The sequence below is a fragment of the Pavona decussata genome, unplaced genomic scaffold, assembly GCF_977016875.1.
Source record: "Pavona decussata unplaced genomic scaffold, jaPavDecu1.1 SCAFFOLD_61, whole genome shotgun sequence".
In the NCBI taxonomy this organism is placed as follows: domain Eukaryota; kingdom Metazoa; phylum Cnidaria; class Anthozoa; order Scleractinia; family Agariciidae; genus Pavona; species Pavona decussata.
This window is the reverse complement of record NW_028145482.1, coordinates 352,501-372,911: the sequence shown is the minus strand read 5'-3', so window position 1 is coordinate 372,911 and position 20,411 is coordinate 352,501. Positions and strand designations below refer to the sequence as shown.

The window sequence follows — 20,411 nt, the reverse complement described above, 5'->3', positions numbered from 1 at the left end:
AGAACGGTCTGAGGCGTGCATGGCATCTGTTAAGGCTGACAGAATCCATTGTGCTGCAAAGGCTCCAGAAAGGATTTGACATTAATTAGATTTTCAGCGCTCTCAAATCTTTCCTTTAGGGCGCTTTTAACGGCTCTTCTGGCATCACCATGAACAGAATGGGATGATTGGAATAAACCGAATAAAAAAAATGACCATTGCAAAAAAGAAGAAGGATAGCGTGTTCATTCTGACCTTAATAGTTAATCTCGTACTGATCTTCTCTCCAGAAGAGCGGAAAGATCAATACGAGATAACTAAATAGCTGAATGACTGAAGTAGCATTCAAACGATTCCGGAATGAAAATGCTTTTTGTGGCACATATTCCGGTTAATATATATTTTTCTTCGATTCGTCTTCTTTAGCCATTTCGATATTTTTCGTAACCTGGCAATAGAAACAACATAGATTTTACAGTGTATTCCTTTCTCAGAATAATAATGTCCCAAAATCAAAACACAAAACCAAAAACAAAAATCACGCAAAAATGCTCGTGTCAACTCGATCTGTCTTCAAAAATGAGTTCTATAGATGCTTATGCACGCCTTTTAGACATCTTCTAATGTGTACCATTACAGAAGCAAAACACTTCTGGCTAAATATTTACACAACTAAATATGGATTTCTACACTTATTTACACCTAAAAACATGTACTGTACCTTTGAATCGCCAGAGTCGGTGAATGTTCTTTCTTCTTCCCAAACACTTGAGGCGTCAGAGCAAATTTACATGTATGTTTATAGTCCTGATATGGATTGTTGGACTCTGCGTTAAGAAAGTCACTGAGTTCCTCAAATATGCTGTCAAAACGCAGTTGAAAGTCTCAAAGTCGGTATTTTATGTCAAAGTTAAAAACAAGTTTCTGTTCACTTCTCACGAACGATAACTTTTACAAACAAGGTGTCGTCATCCACATACGCTTGATTGCGAAGGTGTACCAAGGGAATAGCACAATGAGCATGAGCATCATCTGGAAAATTTCTCCCTGCAACTGGACGAGCAAACGCTGGATCCCTGGGGTTTGGCTGCAGATGTTCAATTACATCGTTACCGGTGCTGGCGCCTTGACCCATTAAACTGAACTGAACGTGATGGTTGAATGGCCATGTACGAACTGGGTCATATTCCCCTTTCATTATCACCAAAAAGAAAGACATGTTTAAGCCCCAATCCTGTCCACGGCCATTCAGGTACAGGTCGATGCGAGCTTTGTAACCACTGGGACTGGTGTAGAATGGTGGGCTTGACAGAACGCTGTCTGGGTTATTTCCAGCCTCGGCCCATTTTAGGCGCACGTCAGGAATTATCCAGACTAGTTCCCCATTGTACGAATGGACTTCATTTTTTCGGAGTAATCCCTGAACACTACGAGACAATGAGCCACAAGAAGCACGTGTAAAATCCAACTGGTTATTCACTCTGTTATCCCGACGCTCAGCCTGGTTTTCGACTGCTTCAATGCGGCTCTTTAACTCTGCAACCTCTTGCCGAAGTGCTACAATTGTGGCTTGTTCATCTTGAACTCGTTCTCCCACTTGTGCCAGGGCATGAAACAGGGTTCTCGTATCTTCCTTGACCTCAATAAAATGACGATACTGGGTTTTCAACGCCCACTCATGAGCTTCGAGTCCAGCTTCAGCTGCATTGAGGGATTGCCTTAAGTTGGTGTTTGTTGTTGAGCAACAGCATTCTTCACTCGTAGGAATGAGCTTGGTTTCTACTAATCTTAGTAGAAGAAGAAGATGTGTACTAAGACCACCTAGCAAATGATTGCCCAACGTTGCTTGGTCCATTTGTTCCTGTTCAGACAAAGTATACAATAACCTCTTAACGAAAGGGCTCGAAGATAAAAAAGAGATTTTAACTAGTTTCACGAGACAGTTGTCGTGAAGAGCCGGTTGTATATCACACCAACAAGACTGTACACGAAAAGACTGCGACTTCATCGTAAGCTCAACAACTCAAGTATTTTTTAATCGATTGTAACATTTGACTTTGAACTATGGACCTTTATACAAAGGCTATTGTTCGTCTTTCTTGACAACTTGTCCCTCGATTCTGCTGCTGGGATTTGCTGGCCGGTCAAACTGAAAGCCCTCGGTCATGGTTGATTTTTAGAAAAGACTCTGCGTTGTAAAGATGTGAATTTTAGTTTGCTGGCTCTAAAAGGTGGCGGCACTGCTTTACTTTGCCTTAAGTTTACTAAAGGGACGGAAAAACATTTTCCCCTGCAAAACGTTTAGGCAACCAGTATGTCTATTACCCTTATTTTCATTACAGCTATATGAAGGTGACAGGAACAGGTTTGGAGCGTCTCGGATGCAATTTCAGCCTCCATTGAGGGGTCACCTAATATTCTAACTGAACTGGTATAAGCCATTCCTTTCCTTATAGCTGGCCATCAAAGAGGACTGATAAGATTTGGCTGTACTCTAATTAAACTTCTGTCTACATTTCCTTAAAAAAAACCCTGCACATCACGAATTGTAATTGTTGTTTGCGGTTTGAACTCACCAAAGCTGCCGTTAGTGGAAATCTCTTGTATAAATCAAATATAATTATTTACAACGCCAGCCAAGCTTCCCTTCGGTAGACACTTTTCATTGTCCCAAAAGGTGCTCCCTTTTTTGCATTTGTTTCGCGTCAGACTAGCCACAAACATTTCATAAGTATTTGACAATTTTTTAATGTACAAATTTCAACTCGTGTACGTGCGGTTGGGAAGCCCTCTGCGATAGAGGGCCAGACTGCTAACATCTTGAATCTGCGAACGGGACTTCGAGCGTGATGCTCAACGAGTTTGCCTATAAATTTTGAAAGGTCTCTGAAGAGTCTCTCGGCCGAGACGAAACGCCGCGTCAGACTAGCCAAGAACATTTCACAAGTATCTAACACAACGTTTAGAGTAAAGTACACGGACACAATTAAAAATCAAGGAGGCAGTGCATATTCACTGGGAGAAACCCTCCCTAAATCAACAATAGTTTCCTGTAAATCTTAATCTTTCTTTGTAATTAGTTGTTGTATCATACCATTGTTATTGTAATTTTCCGCTATATATTGTTCATCAATGTAATTCCATCCGTAAACTGACGATGGCACAGGAGTTGCCGAAACATGTCTTTCAAATTTAAAAGTCCTGTTCTCTTCATTAAGACTTTTTAGATATTAGTCAACACATACATCACACACGGAGAAATTAACTTACATCGTGCTCACATCCGTGCTGTCTAAAAGGACAGTATTTTCTCGGGCAATCTCCATTAATAGCATCGGTGTGACTTTCCATCTGTATGTAGGAAAACCAAACAAAGGAAAGCTGTTAATTATTTAAAAACCAACTAAGAGGGGCTACAGGTTATGGAAGTGTAATTTATTATTGGCGATATTAGAGCGGTCTTCAGTCGAGTGACGAAAGTAACTTGTGTTTGCCTTGCATTTCCTTTACGTTTTGTGTTTTGCGACTCGCGTTTCTACTTTTTGCAACCTGGAAATTTGTTGCGCGCATAGGTGGTAGTACGGGCAACAAACAGTTTCAACTTGCAAAGCAATATTTGTTGCACGACAACTCAGTTGCAAGAAAATGTTTGCCCGTATTACTTAGCCTTACAATGTGTTGTTACAGGTCTTCCTTCAATTGAATTCTGAATGGACCATTGTGTTGTTTACGTTTGTTGGGACTAACCAAGGCAAAACTTTGATCCTGGTTTTGGTTTTACGACCCCAGCTCAATTGGAAATTTGTATACTGAACCTCGGTAGTTATCACAGTTATCACAACAATACGAAAACACACCACACGAGTGCAATTTTTATTTTATACTTATTTGCACTGAGGAAAGGAGGAGGGAAAGCAACAGAGAACCTGATCTCGAACAGAAAGAAGTCGGTTAGAAAAAGATTATGTATAGACAATATAGTCCAGTGTAATGTGTAGGACTTGTGCTACCTGTTTTAATTTACTGCTAATTAATTCAGCAACCGTGACGTGGATCACGCCAAACGTAAATGTACAAGCTATATGACATGAATCAAAAATTAAATAGAACGCTTGAAAAATAAATTTGATGTAATCACCCAAACATATAGCAACCAACCTGGTTTCTTGGAATTTGTATGCCACAAGCGTCACAGTTTAACAGAGCATCAGGACAAGTCTGATAGTGATTCTGTGGTCATACGGGAATAAAAAAGACACGAAATGAACAAATTTACCTGACTATGGGTAAATTACCGTGTTTTAATATCCCCTATCACAGTTGAGCCTGCAGTGAAATATTCTTTCGTTTGAGAAAAAAAAAAAGAAAGAAGGCGAACAAGTCAATACAATGTACTCAATGGACCAACTGTCAACTGAAAATGACCATGACTTGCTCAACAATGATTAGACATTGTTTCATACATTATTGTGATGTATTAGCTGAACAAGAGTGGAGGTATATGTATTGATCCTCAAAGTCAAAAGTCAAAGTATAAAACTGTATGTAAGTGATGGATACTTTTGTTAGCCACCTCAATGCAGCCTAATAACTATTTACTGTTATGGTAATAATTGTAAGTTGTACCAAAGTAGCCTCCTAGAAGAAACTTTCTAAGCTTTGATCACCAATCTAAAAGTGGTTAGAATCCCTTGCGGAGGGTAGTCAATTTTCAGTCCCGTCAGTGGGGATTAGACTTGGAAAACTGTGGTACGGATGGATGATTTCCAAGAGGTGTTTACACAAGGAGGTTCATCTGTATACACTGCATACATCTACATAAATGATTGATATCTTATAACACAGGCAGCTACAGTTGCATAGATATTATATAGGCCCAATTCGGTTTATACATTGTAAGTTGTACTATGCTTGGACAGTTAAAATTGAAGGAGTTACTGCTGTAAATAAAAACATCATAACAGATAAAACGATAGGCTCCTGTAAGCCAACTCGTGAATGCAGAAGTAAATAGTGGCAAGTTATTTAACATTGTTCGCAATTGTGTTTGGTTGTCCCAGGACTCTAAATATTAGCCATAAAGGTTTGATAAGGGGCCTCACGAGCATTTTATTCTGCATCTTATGCCGCTTGGAGTTTAAGTTGTTCCCCTCAGCAAGATTGAGCTCCTTGAGTAGTTTTGTATTTTTTAAGAAAGTTTTAATTTCAAAAATTGTTTAGAGCCTGTCGAGTGATTGGGTTTTGAAGGCGAAAAAGAAAAAAAGAAAAAGGAACAAAAAATCAAAAGAAAAACGTTTCAGGGGCACCCAACGGATCGTTTCGGTAAATTATCTCTTCGGAAGGTCCTTAATCCCCTCCAATTTTCCGAGGGGAATTTTCACCTCGAACTTTCGCGATATGGAAAATTTAAGGCCTAGTGTTTTCTGATTGATAAAAATGTCGTTTCGGGCACCGAAAAAGGTCAGCTAAGATTTTCGGAAAGGAAATAAGACTTAAGGTTTTCGGGAAATGGACAAAAATGCCCTAGTTATTTCGAAAAGACCGAAGCTCCCCTAGAATGACCGAACAGATAAAAAATATTATAGCGCATCCTAAAATGAACCTACAGAGCTTTAAAAAATAGCGTTTCAAAGGATCTGAGAGAAAACTGTCGTTGGTTGCCCCTGACGCTTTCTCCGTTATCTCGGGAATCGAACCCAGGACCCTTTGCATCGAGGGCAGCGCACCACACCATTACAAGCTTACTGAAGGAGAGATAAATATTTGTATTTATAAGTTGTTCAGGGTTTTAAATTTGGCACCCGTGACCCTACGATTTTAACGGTCAAATGACTTCGGACCGCCAAAAAAGAATAGGCGAATGAGCAGGGAACACCGTCAGACGTTTTTCCATCATATTTTCTGATTCTTTTTAGGGCGAAATCCCTGTTGACTTGGACGACAATCTCGGCCTTGAGCAGCTTTCAACGCGGAGCTATCAGTCACCAAAATAAAAACGTACTAAGACTATATACACATCGGTCAAGTGTTCTTTAGGCCATTTCTTTAAATTTTCAACTCCAAAAAACGTGAATTTTTGTAATTGCAGGAGGAGAGAACCTAAAGCAAGCCGTGAGAGCATGCCACATTTGAACGTTTACGACAGATCGACCGACCGACCGACCGAGTGTCATACCATAACTCTTTCACTGCCCATATGCACATTCACGAGTTAAAAATTGTTCCAATTTAAGGCCTATGTCAAAAAATAATATTTACCATTATACTTCCCACTGTCTGTTGAGAATTGCAGTATATACACTGCACTTGGCGATGAGGGCAGGCTTCTCGGTGGGCCTCTAGGTAACATGCTGGCACTAGATCATTGCACCCATGGTTTCTGCATCTCGTCAGAATGTGTGGGCAGCTTTCATAATGTTCCTAGAGTAGGCAAATCGTTTTATTCTAAATTAATTGTCTAAAGAAAAACAATAATTTTATAGAGTTTTAATGTGGCTAAATAATTTATTTAGGCAAAGTTAATCTTGAGCCAATGCGGTCAGCGGTTTTTTCCCTTAGTGTACGTGAAAAAGAGGGGGGGGGCGTGGGGTGATTATAGGGCGGTTCAGCATTTCTCACAGTTGCATTTGTGTTGCTTTGCTGATCGTTGTGGACCACTTAATGCGAATCTTAATGCGAATGCTTGCCCCTCCCTTTTGGTAAGTATACTCTGGTCAGGTAAGCATGATTTTCCACAGAATTCCTTTTAGTGTGACGGTGCCAATTGGCTGGCTGTTGCATGGGTGGTTCCCGCTCGCAGGGTTGTCAGGGATACCTTCATACTCTGCCTGGACTGCGTCACTGAGGCCCCCATGCTAACACCTCAGGCACCGATTCCCAAGCTCATCTATTGGCGACGAGTTTAAGTAGAATTTATTGCATTCAAGTGACTGTCAGCGTTTGTAAGGTAATAGCGAACGGTCAGGCAAATTGTGCTAGATGTCATTTCCATAGTTTTACAACCTCGTTAATCCGACCACCCTGTTATTACGACCTCATTTTCATGGCCTGAAGGTAGTCTTATTATCGGGGTTCCACTGAATAAATTATGTACACGCAGTGTATCACAAGATAGGACGCTAGTACACAAGCCAGCAGGGATAACCTCATTACTCAAGGGCCTTTGCAGAGATAAGACTGAAAGAACCTTAATGTTAGGTTTGCTGACTGAGTAGGCCTGGGTAAATCTGGGTAATCCCCCAGCGGCCCTCGGAATTGAAAGAAAAAAAAATAGAGGCACGTCATGTATTTTAGTAACACTATATTGTCACTGTGTTTACTTTCAAGTAATTAATGGACTGGTCCTGACTTCTCTTTGAATTTGATCAAAGAAACTTTTTTGTGTTTGCTTCAATTTTTTTATTTATTTATTTATTTATTTATTTAAATTTACAAATTATAGAGGATACTACACGACCGCGCAGAGATACGCAACTTCTCTTCGTATCTCCAAGCGGCCATGTAATGTTCTGTTTATTATATAAACATTAGTGAAAATACCAAATCATTGCAAAAAGCACGATTTATTATGTAACCATAGCAATGGTGATCTTTTCACGTGTGAAGATAACATGTTATTTTCACTTGTGAAGATATCATGTTTTCGTGTGAAAGCTTATCTGGTATTCCATTGGTGTTATATACATGCACTCGATATTGCAAAAACGTTGACACCTAAAAAGCATTAACCGTGAACGATGAGACCCAACGGATTTGTGGGTAGTTTTTAAACAATAACCTCATTTCCATAATCAAAAATTTACCATTCTCATTCTTTGCAATAAAAAATACAGTGCTGACTTAATTTTTCCGAATAATTTTCTACCAAATATTGCTAAAGTTCATTGACTGATTTGAACTTAGGCCAGTCACTCAAACTGGCCTTAATTGTTGGCCAACTTGGACACTTTAAGGAAAGCTTGGACAGTTTCCATCATTCACCACGTGCAACTAGTTTTGGGTATCAACCATCGCACAATTACAAGATAATATTTTGCAAATAATTTAGTAAACTTATACCCTTAAAGCCAATGGGTCTCATCATTCATGGTTTATGCTTTTTAGGTGTCAACGTTTTTGCAATCAAGTGTATAACAAAGAGATTTTCTTGCAGATTTAGTAGAAATTTGTACATTGTCAATGCCAGGCAATGCATGCATGCCATACTAAAAACTTAGTCTGAAGAACAATATTTCAGAAATTGACTAATAGCATGTGCACTCAGCTTGCAAAATGCCCATATTAGGCAAGCACAAAAATACAATGTACACAGTACCATATGTATTAAATTTATATTATGTAAATGGCAATAATAGTAAAGAGGGTACTTGGGGATCATATTATTAATATAAACAATAAAATTCATTGTACATTTAATGTACAGTCAGATCAACTGGTGCAATCACAGGGCTAGACATTAAATAAGTGTCAAGAACAAACTCAAGTTTAGATATAAATATACAATGTATGTGTATGGAGTGCATGACATACACTGTACATGTACGTATTTAATCCAGCTTATACTTACCTCTGCGGCTCTCAAAGAACCCCGCCAGTCACATCCACCATCTTTGTGTAAGCATGTAACAGTCAAATTTAATATTTCTCTTCGGATAAATCCATCAGCAAAACTCTGCAACAAAAGTGAAAGAGTTAAATGCATGTATATTAATTTTTCAAAAAACTGTAACAAGTACAGATCGAACTTAATTGGCAAACTAATTATTTAAATTATACATGCATGACCATATAACTGAGTATTAAAATTCTTACATTGTATTAATGATACTTTAGAAAGGACAACCTAAATTAGAGAGAGTGATTGCGTCAATGCAGAAATTAATCTTCAAAATTTTAATTTGATCAACCCCGGATGTACATGTAAGAAAAACAACTCGATCACACTAATCTGACTTAAACAACAATTCATGAGATCAACATTAACTTTTTGCTATAAACTACAGTCTGTTGTTATCTTGCCCATCTGTTACATTTGTAGTAGTTTGAATCAATTACTTTTACCATAGTCTTATTGTATACCTGCAAACTCTCACGCATTATGCGTGAGTTTCACAAATGCACACTAAGGACATCAATCTCAAGCATCAAGGAAAATTTTTCATGCCTGACTCACAAATCTGGACGAGTTGTTTTAAAATTTTTCATCTCATTTCAGATTTGTTACAAACTACTATTTCAGTCTTTGCTTTACATTACAAATCGAAATATTAAGCTTTCAAATTCGTTTGAATTGTAAATGTTCAAAGGTTGTCGGAAAATCTTTGGACATTTTCAGCAACTTTGAGAAGTCTTCAGCAAATCATCGGAAATCTTCGGAAGTGGTTCAGACGCTTAGGAAATCCTGGTGATGACGAGACAAAAATCTCACACATTTGACTCATTTGGATCCATCCATTGAGTGCGTAATTCAGTTAGATCTGACCGATTAAGATGAGATAATCATAAATTTTATTTTAGCAACTCAAGAAATGACAACCACCGAAAATGATTCCTCCCCCCCCCCCCCCCCAAAAAAAAAAAACAGCAATATGAAAGTACATTGGTAACAAGGACAACATAATACTTTCAGGAACTTTACAGTAAGACTAAAAGAATACCATGCCATTACCATGCAGCTATATATTAATATACATGTACACAATACCTCAGCTTGATTGAAAGATTCTTTACAGGTAGATTTTAAGCATCTTGGATTATCATGACTGTAACAACAAAGTGAGGAAAAGATGTTACTGAACAGTAGTTAAAAGTACATCAAGGTATTAAGTGAATTGCCAGAGAACTAGAGAAAATCTCAGTGCAGTGAAGCAGGAGTGAAGGTAGCTCAAGTTAAATTAATTAATAAGCAGGAATGGTCAACTGAATTAAGGCTTGTTGAGGTGCTAAGTCATTAACGTGTACATACACAAATTATTCACTCTCACTGAGTGAGTGCCTGAGCTTTAGGAATGTTATGGTAGTTTGGTACATGTGCACTAAGGCATGGTATTTGTCTGCTCACTTTACTAGGATGAAGTCCTGAATCTTTTCACAACTACATGACTTGTACCAATCACCAATCCTACCTTGAGAATTTCTGGTCTTGGTATGAATAGGAACTTAATTAACCCAATTCTTGTTGCTTTTAGCAACTAGGAGTATTGCTCTCTTCCTCCGTCGATAGGAGACTAGTCCATCACTGGCTGATAACATCCAACCCCCATCCCCCACCCCCTCCCCCCTTCCCACCTCAGTAGGTTGTCAGCAGAAAGCATTTTATACGCTAGGGTCTGCTAGGGTACAGAGAGTGCATCTTTCAGTGAGTGTGTCTTGTGCTGGACTTTGCCAATGCCTAGCATCACACCAGCGCACATGAAAGAGACTCAATCCGGCAAGCAAAATGATTGCTGCCTGCATTCAATGATAATTCTATCACATGACCAGAAGGCGGAGATCCCGTGAGATAGCACGGTGCTTGCGCAAGTCATTGCACGATTTCCGTTGATGCGACAAAGTCAAATTTCTTTCTTGGAGCTGTTTTTCACCAGTAAAAACACATTGCTGGAGAGGCTAATGTAGTTTAGTCTCAACTTAATAGCCAGCTCAGGCCCAAATGTATAGTTAGGGGCTGAAAATCTAGGCCCTAATGTAGTTGGGGACCGAACGTTTGACGACCATGACGGACAACCCAGACAATCATGCAGCTGAAAATACCATCCCTGGAGCTAGGAATCGTGACCTAGCCCATGTTGTTATTTTAGGCTGCTCTGGCTCAATTTCTGGGCTAGCAATGCAACTAAACGAAAATGTCAATTTGTTGCTTGGTGGTCAAGACAAGTCAGAGGAGGACAGTGAAACCACCTCTGTTGAGGACTCTGAAAAACCTGCAGACCTGGATACAGATATATATCTACGATTCTCTCAAAGGAAACAGCTAGGAGTGTAGCTGAGCCCAAGATGGGTGATGCGCTCCTGCAAGAGCATGCTTAAAGATTTAAAAGTGAGTGAGAAAACTTCTCGGCCAATTCATGAAGGCCTGGCAGGTACATGTATTTTAATGGACTGCTGTCGGACAAGATGTCTTATGACAAGCTCAAGGTTAACCTTGAAAAATATACGCGGCCCGAAAACATCAAAGGATTACAAACGCCGAAGGTTAAACCCCTCATTTGGAACCATGAGCTTTGAGCTTCGATAAAGCACAAGATGCCAGATCTCAGATTTAAGGGCAAAATACACTCATCGGCTCAGTAATAGCCATGAAAAAGGCGGCCAATTTGGCGCTTCAAAAATACTGCCAAGATAGAGATCTGATTACTCACAAAGGCACTCCAATGCAACCACGAGGTCAACCACTCGCGACACATGGCAATGGAAAAAGAGATGCATAAGGATTTATATGCAGCTCTCGGCAACCCTTCTTCCGTAGAACCTGCTTCAGAGATCCTGTTTGGGAATCTCTCCAAGCTCACAAAGGACATTTCAGAGGCAAATAAATTGACCAAAAAAGTATGTCCACAACATAATGCAAGTTCACAGGGTGACAAATACGAGGGGTGGTCAAGCTATATGGCCCAGGCCAGGGAGGGCAAAGTTTTCACCCATTAACCAGAGGGGCAAGAGCTCAGATTTTTTAGGCAAAGGCCATTTCTATAAGCAAAGAAAGAAAAAGGACGGAGAGACGAGCCAACGCCAGTAAAAGTGCCTGAGGTATGCGAGGCAGTTAAGGCAAACATGACCACAGTTCAACCACAGTTCAAGCGGGTTTGCTCAGAAATTTTTTACCTCAATGGGAAACTGTCACAAGTGATCCCACTATACTTCAATTTGTTTCTGGGGTGACAATTTAAAGCTTTTAAAAACAATGTTGTACCCGAGCAACATCAGAAAAGACCCAGTGTCACAAAGAACAGCATGCTATCATCATGTCAAAGCGGAAGTAGATAAACTTATCACTAAAGGTGTTATTGTCCAGGTGGCACGGGAAGCAGGGGAATTTATCTCTACAATGTTTCTAAGACCAAAAAAAGATGGCACGCACCCTACTACCATCCTCAACCTGAAAGCCTTTAACGCATTTGTAGCCTACCATCATTTTAAAATGGATACTTTAGAGGCTGCCGTCAGCATGATGAAGCCAGGCTGTTTGATGGCCGCAAGAGATCACATGCCCTCCGCTGTCACACCCACCCTTTCTGGTTGTTGGTATTGCGGGTGTATATTTACATATTCATGCCGATCAGGCAGTTTCTACAATCAATTCTGCATGCAACACTATTGGATGCACCCATTATGTGACTTCCTTATTTAAATGACTTGCGCAAGCAACATGCTACATGTATCTTATGTGATCTCCTGCCTCCTGCTGTCATGTGATACAATCTTTATCAGACTTCAACTTACAGGTAAGTCTCACTTAATTTTCCAATTGTGCACGGGAGAATAAAAATCTTCAACTGACTGCTTCGGTGTAACCATCGGTTCTCATGATGGCGCTGAAACGTGTGAGCGGATTAGGTGCTACATTAATTATCCCACCTCACCGAAAAGTATGATAAAAACATTGGTCTGTATCGAGATGACTGGTTGTTAGCATTCAACAAAAAGCCACACAAGATCGAGAGGATAAAAAAAGAGAGTTATCTATCAACAAGCGGCTTTCGGAAATATCATCAGACAAAGAATGCTTCGACAAGTCCAAACGCCTATACCAAGACGCACTCAACAAAAGTGGTTACAAATACACATACAACCTATCATATACAATGGAGATGTTGTAGGTTAAAATGAATCCAGGTTAAAATGATTTCAACCTAAGTTAATTTGTATTTTCCTTTGTTAAGTTTGGACAATTTACATCTGAGAAACAAAGGAAAATATAAATCAACCTAGGTTGAAATCATTTTAACCTGGGATTCATTTTAACCTACAACAGAGACGGGGATGCACAATCTGCGAGCCAGCGAGGCATGCGAGGCAGACTTGCGAGGCACTCAGGTTAGCCTAAAAAACACTCCGGTTAGCCTAAAAAGCACTCCGGTTAGCCTAAATAGCACTTAGGTTAGCTTAAATAGCTCCCCGGTTAGCTCAACGGTTAGCGGTTTATGTTGGGGGTTGTTCATGCCTCGCATGCCTCGCATGTTTTGTTCTTGCCTCGCATGCCTTGCACGTCTGCCTCGCATGCCTCGCTGGCTCGCTTATTGTATACATCCAACAGAGACACCCCATAAGATACCATGAACAAGCACACCATTCAGCAAGAATGCAAAACCAAATGTAGGAAAGCACTTCCTGTCCCCAAATACATATGTAGCAATCTTAGCAAATTCCTATTCTAAGAAATAATTATTGGTTTTATTAATGTATAAAACTTTCAACTGGATTTTCTCGCTTTTCCCTCAGTGAAGCTTCCTAAAAAGTGGCACAGAGGTTTAAAATAATTTTCTTTATAGTCAAAGGCTCAATTTTGACAAAAATTATGACAATTTTTTGCACAGAGACAGAAACCATGCAATTAATTAACTTACAAAAAGCAAGAATCTGCCTTTGTAACCTTTTGCTCTTAAAATATTTTCCTGGTGAGGGTCTATTAATCCACTACATTGAAGGAAAGAAAATTGAAAAAAAAATCAAAGCCTTTTACACACGGACAAAGATCTGTGTTTGAGTAGACTTTAAACTCGAGACTCAAATTAAGGCATTATTTTACTGGTGAGGATTCAAGGACACAGTTTTTTCTTGATCATTACATTTTGGGTGATTTGACAATAATTATTATTCATTGGAAAAAGACAACAATTTAAAACTGGCTTTCAATGTATAACATACATGTGAAGCACATGCCACATTATAAGTGAAACCCTGTATGGGGCCACCTTAAACTATAAAGCAATTTCAGATTACAATTACAAGTAATCACTTATACAGTAAGTGTTAATCACCTTTGTACGCTGTCTAAACAGCGTTCACAGTAAAAGTGGCCACAGCATGTTTGAACTGCATCCCGCACTAACAAACCACATGAAGGACAGATGAACTTCTCATTTGCCGCGGCCAAGTCATCTCGTGGTACATTGTATCCAGGCATGATGATTATCAAGTATCAAAAACTGCGAGTTCCAAAACACCTTTAGAGGTCCTGTGTGCCAAAGAAAAACAAAAAAGAGGTTAATATAATTTACCTGTAGTAAGGACAAATACATAGGAATACCTAAATGTATGTTTTAACCATACTTTTACATTCAAAATGTTTTACTTGAAATAATTCCAAGTATATCAGATTGTATTTATATTCAATTAACTGCCCTGGTTCTTATTTAATTTTGAGCCCAAGAGGGTGGCCTGGGCACTTATTCATTAGTATGGGAACTAATATTATGTTCCCAACAGTTTCAGCAAGTGAGGACATTTTTAGAGAAATATAACAAAACAAGGGACAGCAAGTTAATATTAACATAATTTCAATTCAACAAGACAAAACAAAGTGCAAAATCTAACACAAACAATATAAAAGCTCATTGACTACCATTAATCTAAAATCACTTTTGGAACACAGCTAATCAATGCTCCTCTTCCTTCACACTGGGCTAGTACAAAAATGTTCTTGTTGTTAGGAGGGAGTGAGGTGGGCCCTTATTAACCTTTTTGGCTATCAAGGTGACGCGGGCGCTTATTTGGAGGTGGGTGCATGGTTGATCGACTACATGTACAGTACATCTAATCATAAACCAAACAAAAAATCCCTCAAACGTTTCAAAAAATTGAAAAATAAACTACTTTTGTGGAATAACCCTCTCGGTGTTACACTCAACCCTTGCCAGTGATCACTAAACCTGTTAGGGTCTGGGAAGAGATTTCTGTTATAGGGTCTGGAAAGATAATTAATTTGTTAAAACAGCACAGTTGGGTACTTTTAACACACTCTGTCATTAGATTCATTAAAATGCATCAATAAACTAGATTCAGTTAATGAAACAAAATTAGGTGGTAATTCAGATAAAAAGACCCACTGCCTCAGACTGTTGTTGTTGTTGTTGTTGTTGTTGTTGTTGTTGTTGTTGTTGTTGTTTGGAGAGGGTGGGGTGGGCGCTTAAAAACTTTTTGGGCTTTCAGGGTGGGCGCTTATTCGAAGGCCGTGGGCAGTTAATCGAATAAATACGGTAATTACACATCACGAAAACACTACAATGTATAATGTTTAATAAAACACCTTCCAGCCTGTTAAACGAGACAACCAGCATTGCTAACACACGGCCTTTAACCCAAACATAATGCCACTTAAAATGAACGACGAATTTCACTATGACGATGCTCAGCTGATGACACGGTATTCGATGCCACAGACAGAACATTAATGCCAACAGCCTTGAATCGAACGCAGTCGCGATCACTTGTGCATGGCATGAGGAGCTTTTCTACACTATTACAACTCTCTTCCAATTCGAGCAATCGTTTTCCTCCAGGAATTGCTGCGTGCTCGAAGCCCCTGTTGCAGAATCAAAGTTCTGAGCCAGGGCCGACTGACCGAGATCGACTGGGAAAACGAAGTCGATTTGTAGATGGCCATATACCATGTCAATTTACCGAAAAAAATGAGTGTTTAAGTCATTAGAGAAAACAGCTCCCGTTATAAAAGATTTCGATGCACAATTAAAGCAATATAAAGCAAAGAATAAGCAATATACCCTACCTGACGTCCGATATTGTGCTTTTCAAGTATTGAAAAAAGGTTCAAGATGGCGACGAGTATTGTCCCAGAGTTCAACACGGGCTCAACACGCGGGGAATCCCCTAAGAGGTTCGTCGAATGAAATCAAAGCATTCGGTCATGTGATCAGCTAATCCCGACTGGAAATGTAAAAGGATATCTGGGTAAGAGATAAGCGATCGGTTCGTAAATAAACCCCGTTTGTCGGCGATATTTAAATGTCCGCGGCCAAAAGATTGTACAAAAAATGAACATTTGGCCGAAAAGCGAAGCTTCGAGGGCAAATGTGAAATTTGATGGCAATCTCACAGCCAAGGACACTCAAGCATCTCTATTTCCCTGAACGTCGAGTAAAAACTGTCAAAGCAACTCTCAACCTTATTACTTGTTGCAAAAACAGTATATATGGCCCGGGGGGGTTACTTCCTTATAAGAGGCTAATGGGGATGTGCCGCTGGATGGGGTCGCATTTTCACGACTGGATTGACTAGAATAGGGTCGCATTTTCAATAGAGTTACTAGAATGGGGTCGCACATTTTTGGATTTTTGGGGTGAGAAAATTCTATTAAGGAGGGCCGATTCAAAATGGTCTCGGTTAAAAAGTTCAGAAAGTTGTTGTCTATTAAATGTGTCAAATGTAACAATCACCTCGCATTACATTCCGTTCTTGAAAGTAGATGCATAAATAGAGAGTGACTTAGTTGGGGCAGGGGCTCTGAGATACCCAGCAAAACTTAACCCAAGTAACCCCCCCCCCCCCCCCCCGGGATATATGGTTTCAGAGACCTCTCGACAGCGGTTTTCACTCTGAATATATAAGAAATATATAATACTTACATGAACGGTGCAAAACAGGTACGCTATCCTCTGCGCTACATCGACTTTCAGGTTAGGGAATAAATACAATAACTACATTTGCTGGAATTTGTACTTTAATTTATATGATTTACACCCACGCATGACTCTGGCCCTGGCGCGTGGCATGAAAGCAATCGACACGTGCCTTTTAAATGTGCGGTTTTGAAAATTGTATTCTATCTTGATTTGCGGTCAGGTCATGACGACTGAGTGCCGCCGCTTCACGCTTAGTTTGGATAAGTGGCCGAAGATTAACCAAGGAATCTCAACTGTAACGTTTAAATTTGTAAAAACATATTTAAAGGTACAACGCTTTTCCCACACATACAGTCAAACGTTTCAGTTGTAATTCTTTGGCCAGTCCATACAAGCATCTGTTCGGGTTTACGAAATGAAGTAATGGGGCGGGTGGGGAGGGGGGTGGGGTGCCTATACTGCAGGCGGTCACTGCGCTCTCTATTATTATCGTTTACGATCATGCGATTAACAGGACGCGAACTCGTAATTCTTACATAACTCGAGCAAACAACCTCTCCAACATTTCTCCTAAACTTTTTTATTTATTTTTTTTCCGTGAGCTTGAAAGCAATTACAGAGAGGGAACCTTGAAAACTAAATAAATGAAATGAAGTAAAATAAAACGAAAAAAATACAGCAAGATCGAGCTTCAGGGAATTTCGTGATTGCTGGAAGCGGGGTAAAATGAAAAACTGATGAGTGAGGTAGGATAAGGTAATTGACTTCTCAGAACCGTTAAGGAAATTACAAAGTACTGTTGTCAAATATAGCGGCATTGATCTGTTTTTTGTTTTTTGTTTTTTGATTTTTTGTTTTTTTTTTCTGGTCCTAATATTGGTTTCAATGAATACCAAACCTTGACACGTGCACGGACTTAATTGTCTCAGAGTCGTCTCAAACTTATTCCAATAACCCGGAAAGTTTCGTTCTCCAACTTGACCGCACCGCAGTAAACACATTTTCCAATCGTAATTATAAGTCGGCCTGTTGAACAATAGATTGTCTACTGCTGCATGACTGATCGAAAAAATTGACCATTTTAGCTTGGACGAGCAGCGGCAGGAACATGTTAAACTCAGGAGACGAAAGTTTTTTCTTTTTTTCTTTTTCTGTCGCCGTAAAATAAGCAAAAGGGTTAGTTTCTAAACCATGTGGTGCTGTGTCATTGGGGGAGAGGAAATGAATGTTTGGTTTTATCAACTTCAGCTTCCGTAAAATAAATGAAGGGCAATGTGCGAGAAAAGTTCTCCATATTCTATTTTATGCCCGGGATAAAACTACAATAATACCCACTGTTTGGCAGTGTGCCATTAAGCTTATCTCCGAACAACTTCCGCACAAACAAATAAAAAAAAGAAAAGAAAAAGTATTGGACTACAATTCTCTTAAGTTTCATTCGCTTACATGGCTGAGGCATGGACAAAGATCGAAATATGTAAATACAAAATACAACAAAGCGTGGGTATTGATCAACGCTTCAGCTCCAAAGCGTTCCTTCACGTTTTACGGATGCTTTTCTATATTGGCGATGCCCCAAAAGCAACCCGAATTTTTCTATATTTCCGCATTGCGAGGGCGTCTGAGAACCTTATTTGTATATTGAATCAGACGGGGGAAAGGCCAGTTCTTATGTTAATTAACAACTGGTAGTCATGGCTTTCTTTTCAATTCAATCAACTCTCTTTCTTTTCACCACTGTTGAGACGAGAAATGCTTTCGCTGTGGGGAGGAGGAAAGTCATGATCTCTTCCGCCTCTAAAAATTAAACGAGGGAGGTTCGTCTAAAAAATAGCTGTGGAATGCACCTTATCAGGGACATTCCCCATCGGCGTTGACGCTAACGCAACCTGAACTTACATGGTTAGTCGAAGAGAAAAAGCGAAAACGATCAAAAAAGAACAATGCTCCCAGCCCTAAAAAGACAAAGTAGCCAGGTTATCAGGGTCCAGGGAAAATAGAGCTCTTAAGGAGTGCAGTCCAGTTGTGACGTTTGAATTTTAAATCACGATCAGGCACGCGATCGGCTTATATCTTTAACAAACCGGTTCTGCGAAATCTAAGGTATTGATATACCGGTGCCGATCTCGAAAGTCGATGCTTTTCACTTGATGGTTTTCCCTTAAATATTAAAAAGGGAGTGAACAAACTTTTAAGTTCTCGTTTCAGGAATAGCTTGCGAGCACTGGCGTCTCCTTTCTTTGCTTGAGATTTATTTTGCACGTAACTGAGGCGTATGTCTGTTCTCAGGATAGAAGGCCGATTAGACGACTGCAGCGTACCAACTCTGGGATAGATATAAAAAAGGCACGTGATGAGTACTTTTACGTCAGAGTCAGATGAGTAGGTGTACAATATGATCCACCGTTAAAAGGATTCAGTTAAGCTAATGCAATTTCCAGCAAATGTAGTATGAATTTATTCCCTAGCCTGAAAGTCAATGTAGCGCTCACTGATTATTTGCATTTAAGAGACGTACGTCGGCGAGATTTCAAGTTCCGTTATAAACCGAAGCATTCAAGATTTCAGTCTTCTTTATATACAGTACGAGTAAATCATTAATTATAAAGTATGCAATGGCCTGATCTCTTCGCCGTTGAGGTCCGGCGTTCTATAATACATAAGTTGCCGAATTATACATATTGCGTACACGTACGTAGTTTGTGAATTTTTGAAACAATCATATAACATGTGATTGTCGGATCACTGCTTCCTTGACTGGCATGACTCTGAATAGGAAATATAAAATACTTACATGAACGGTGCAAACAAGTAGGCTATCCTCTGCACTACTGATTGACTGCATTTGATGGGAATTGTATTTTATATCGGCCTTCAGCGTAACTAAATCCTACTATAGCGGGTATTTACATAACACACCCATTCATCTGACTCGGTCGTGATAGCACTCACTTTGATCCACGTGACTGTAACCATAGTTCATTGAAGGCAATGGTTATGAAACCTGACAAACGTGTTTTGTTATATGTTTTTGTTTGCCTTTTTGGCATTGACCCTGCACAAACAACAATAGAATTTGGAATGTGTTGGAGCAACTGACCAATCGAAACGTTTTTGTTAAGATATTCAACTGTGGTGTGAACGTTAAAACGAAGGATTGTGCACGGTCGCGGCCCTTCCAACATAAATTGCAGCACTTTGTTTTCATAGCAAGGTTTCCTAACCAGTCCCACCATTAACTACGCTGTAACTGCGCATTTTATAATTGTACTATCCCCCCTCGACTGATTTGCTTTCCGAGACGTGCCAGTTAAGTTAAATCACATTCAATCAACAAACGAATCACCTCTATGGCGGAACTTCGCGATGCGTTTTAAAGTCGATTTTTCCTGTCTTGGACTAGTAGTTATTGAAACTAGGCGATTGCGCAAAGTCACGCATTAGTTGCTGACAATTAACAAAAAAAAAAAAATAATAACAACGGAAACGTTTATTTTTGCCCGCTTTTTCCCCGACACAAAGCGTTAAGCATTTCAGTTGTGATTCTTTGGTCCATACACCATATACATGAACTGATCATGACGTCATGCACCCTTTGGGGGTTACCTTACTTCCGTGAAGTAAAGTAATCCCTAAAGGGTGCATGACGTCACTGGGCTTTCTATTCTTATACAAAATACTGGCGGCAGACTGATCCCAACGGCGGAGGAGACGAGCTTGATAGAATAAACAACAAAGGCTAGAATAACTGAAATATATTTGTTTTAAAAAAACAAATTTTTCCCCGATATTTCGGTTTGCAATACAAACCTTCCTCGGGGGCTGAACGAAAAAGAAAAGTGAGAAACAAAA

At 39.6% G+C, this 20,411-nt stretch overlaps 1 protein-coding gene and 1 pseudogene across 1 annotated transcript; one reads left to right on the top strand and one right to left on the bottom strand.

Annotated features, from left to right (window-relative positions):
* Positions 1–372: 372 nt before the first annotated feature.
* LOC146478935 (TNF receptor-associated factor 2-like) lies at positions 373–15,765 on the bottom strand. Its single transcript, XM_085111235.1, has 8 exons — positions 15,707–15,765; positions 13,959–14,155; positions 9,683–9,740; positions 8,546–8,650; positions 6,238–6,399; positions 4,138–4,209; positions 3,250–3,330; positions 373–1,840 (listed from the first exon to the last, which is right to left on the bottom strand). Exons 2-8 carry the CDS (start codon positions 14,102–14,104, stop codon positions 908–910), a joined length of 1,557 nt encoding a protein of 518 aa, XP_084967361.1. The 5' UTR covers positions 14,105–14,155; positions 15,707–15,765; the 3' UTR covers positions 373–907.
* On the top strand, positions 10,763–11,716 carry LOC146478936 (uncharacterized; annotated as a pseudogene).
* Positions 15,766–20,411: the final 4,646 nt, after the last annotated feature.

Excerpts from the sequence above, each read along its gene's own strand:
- LOC146478935 (XM_085111235.1), bottom strand. The coding sequence starts at position 14,104 with ATGCCTGGATACAATGTACCACGAGATGACTTGGCCGCGGCAAATGAG. Across the intron at positions 8,651-9,682 it reads AATCTTTCAATCAAGCTGAG|AGTTTTGCTGATGGATTTAT; the intron begins GTATTGTGTACA and ends CTTTTGTTGCAG. Across the intron at positions 1,841-3,249 it reads AGCACGGATGTGAGCACGAT|GAACAAATGGACCAAGCAAC; the intron begins GTAAGTTAATTT and ends TTGTCTGAACAG.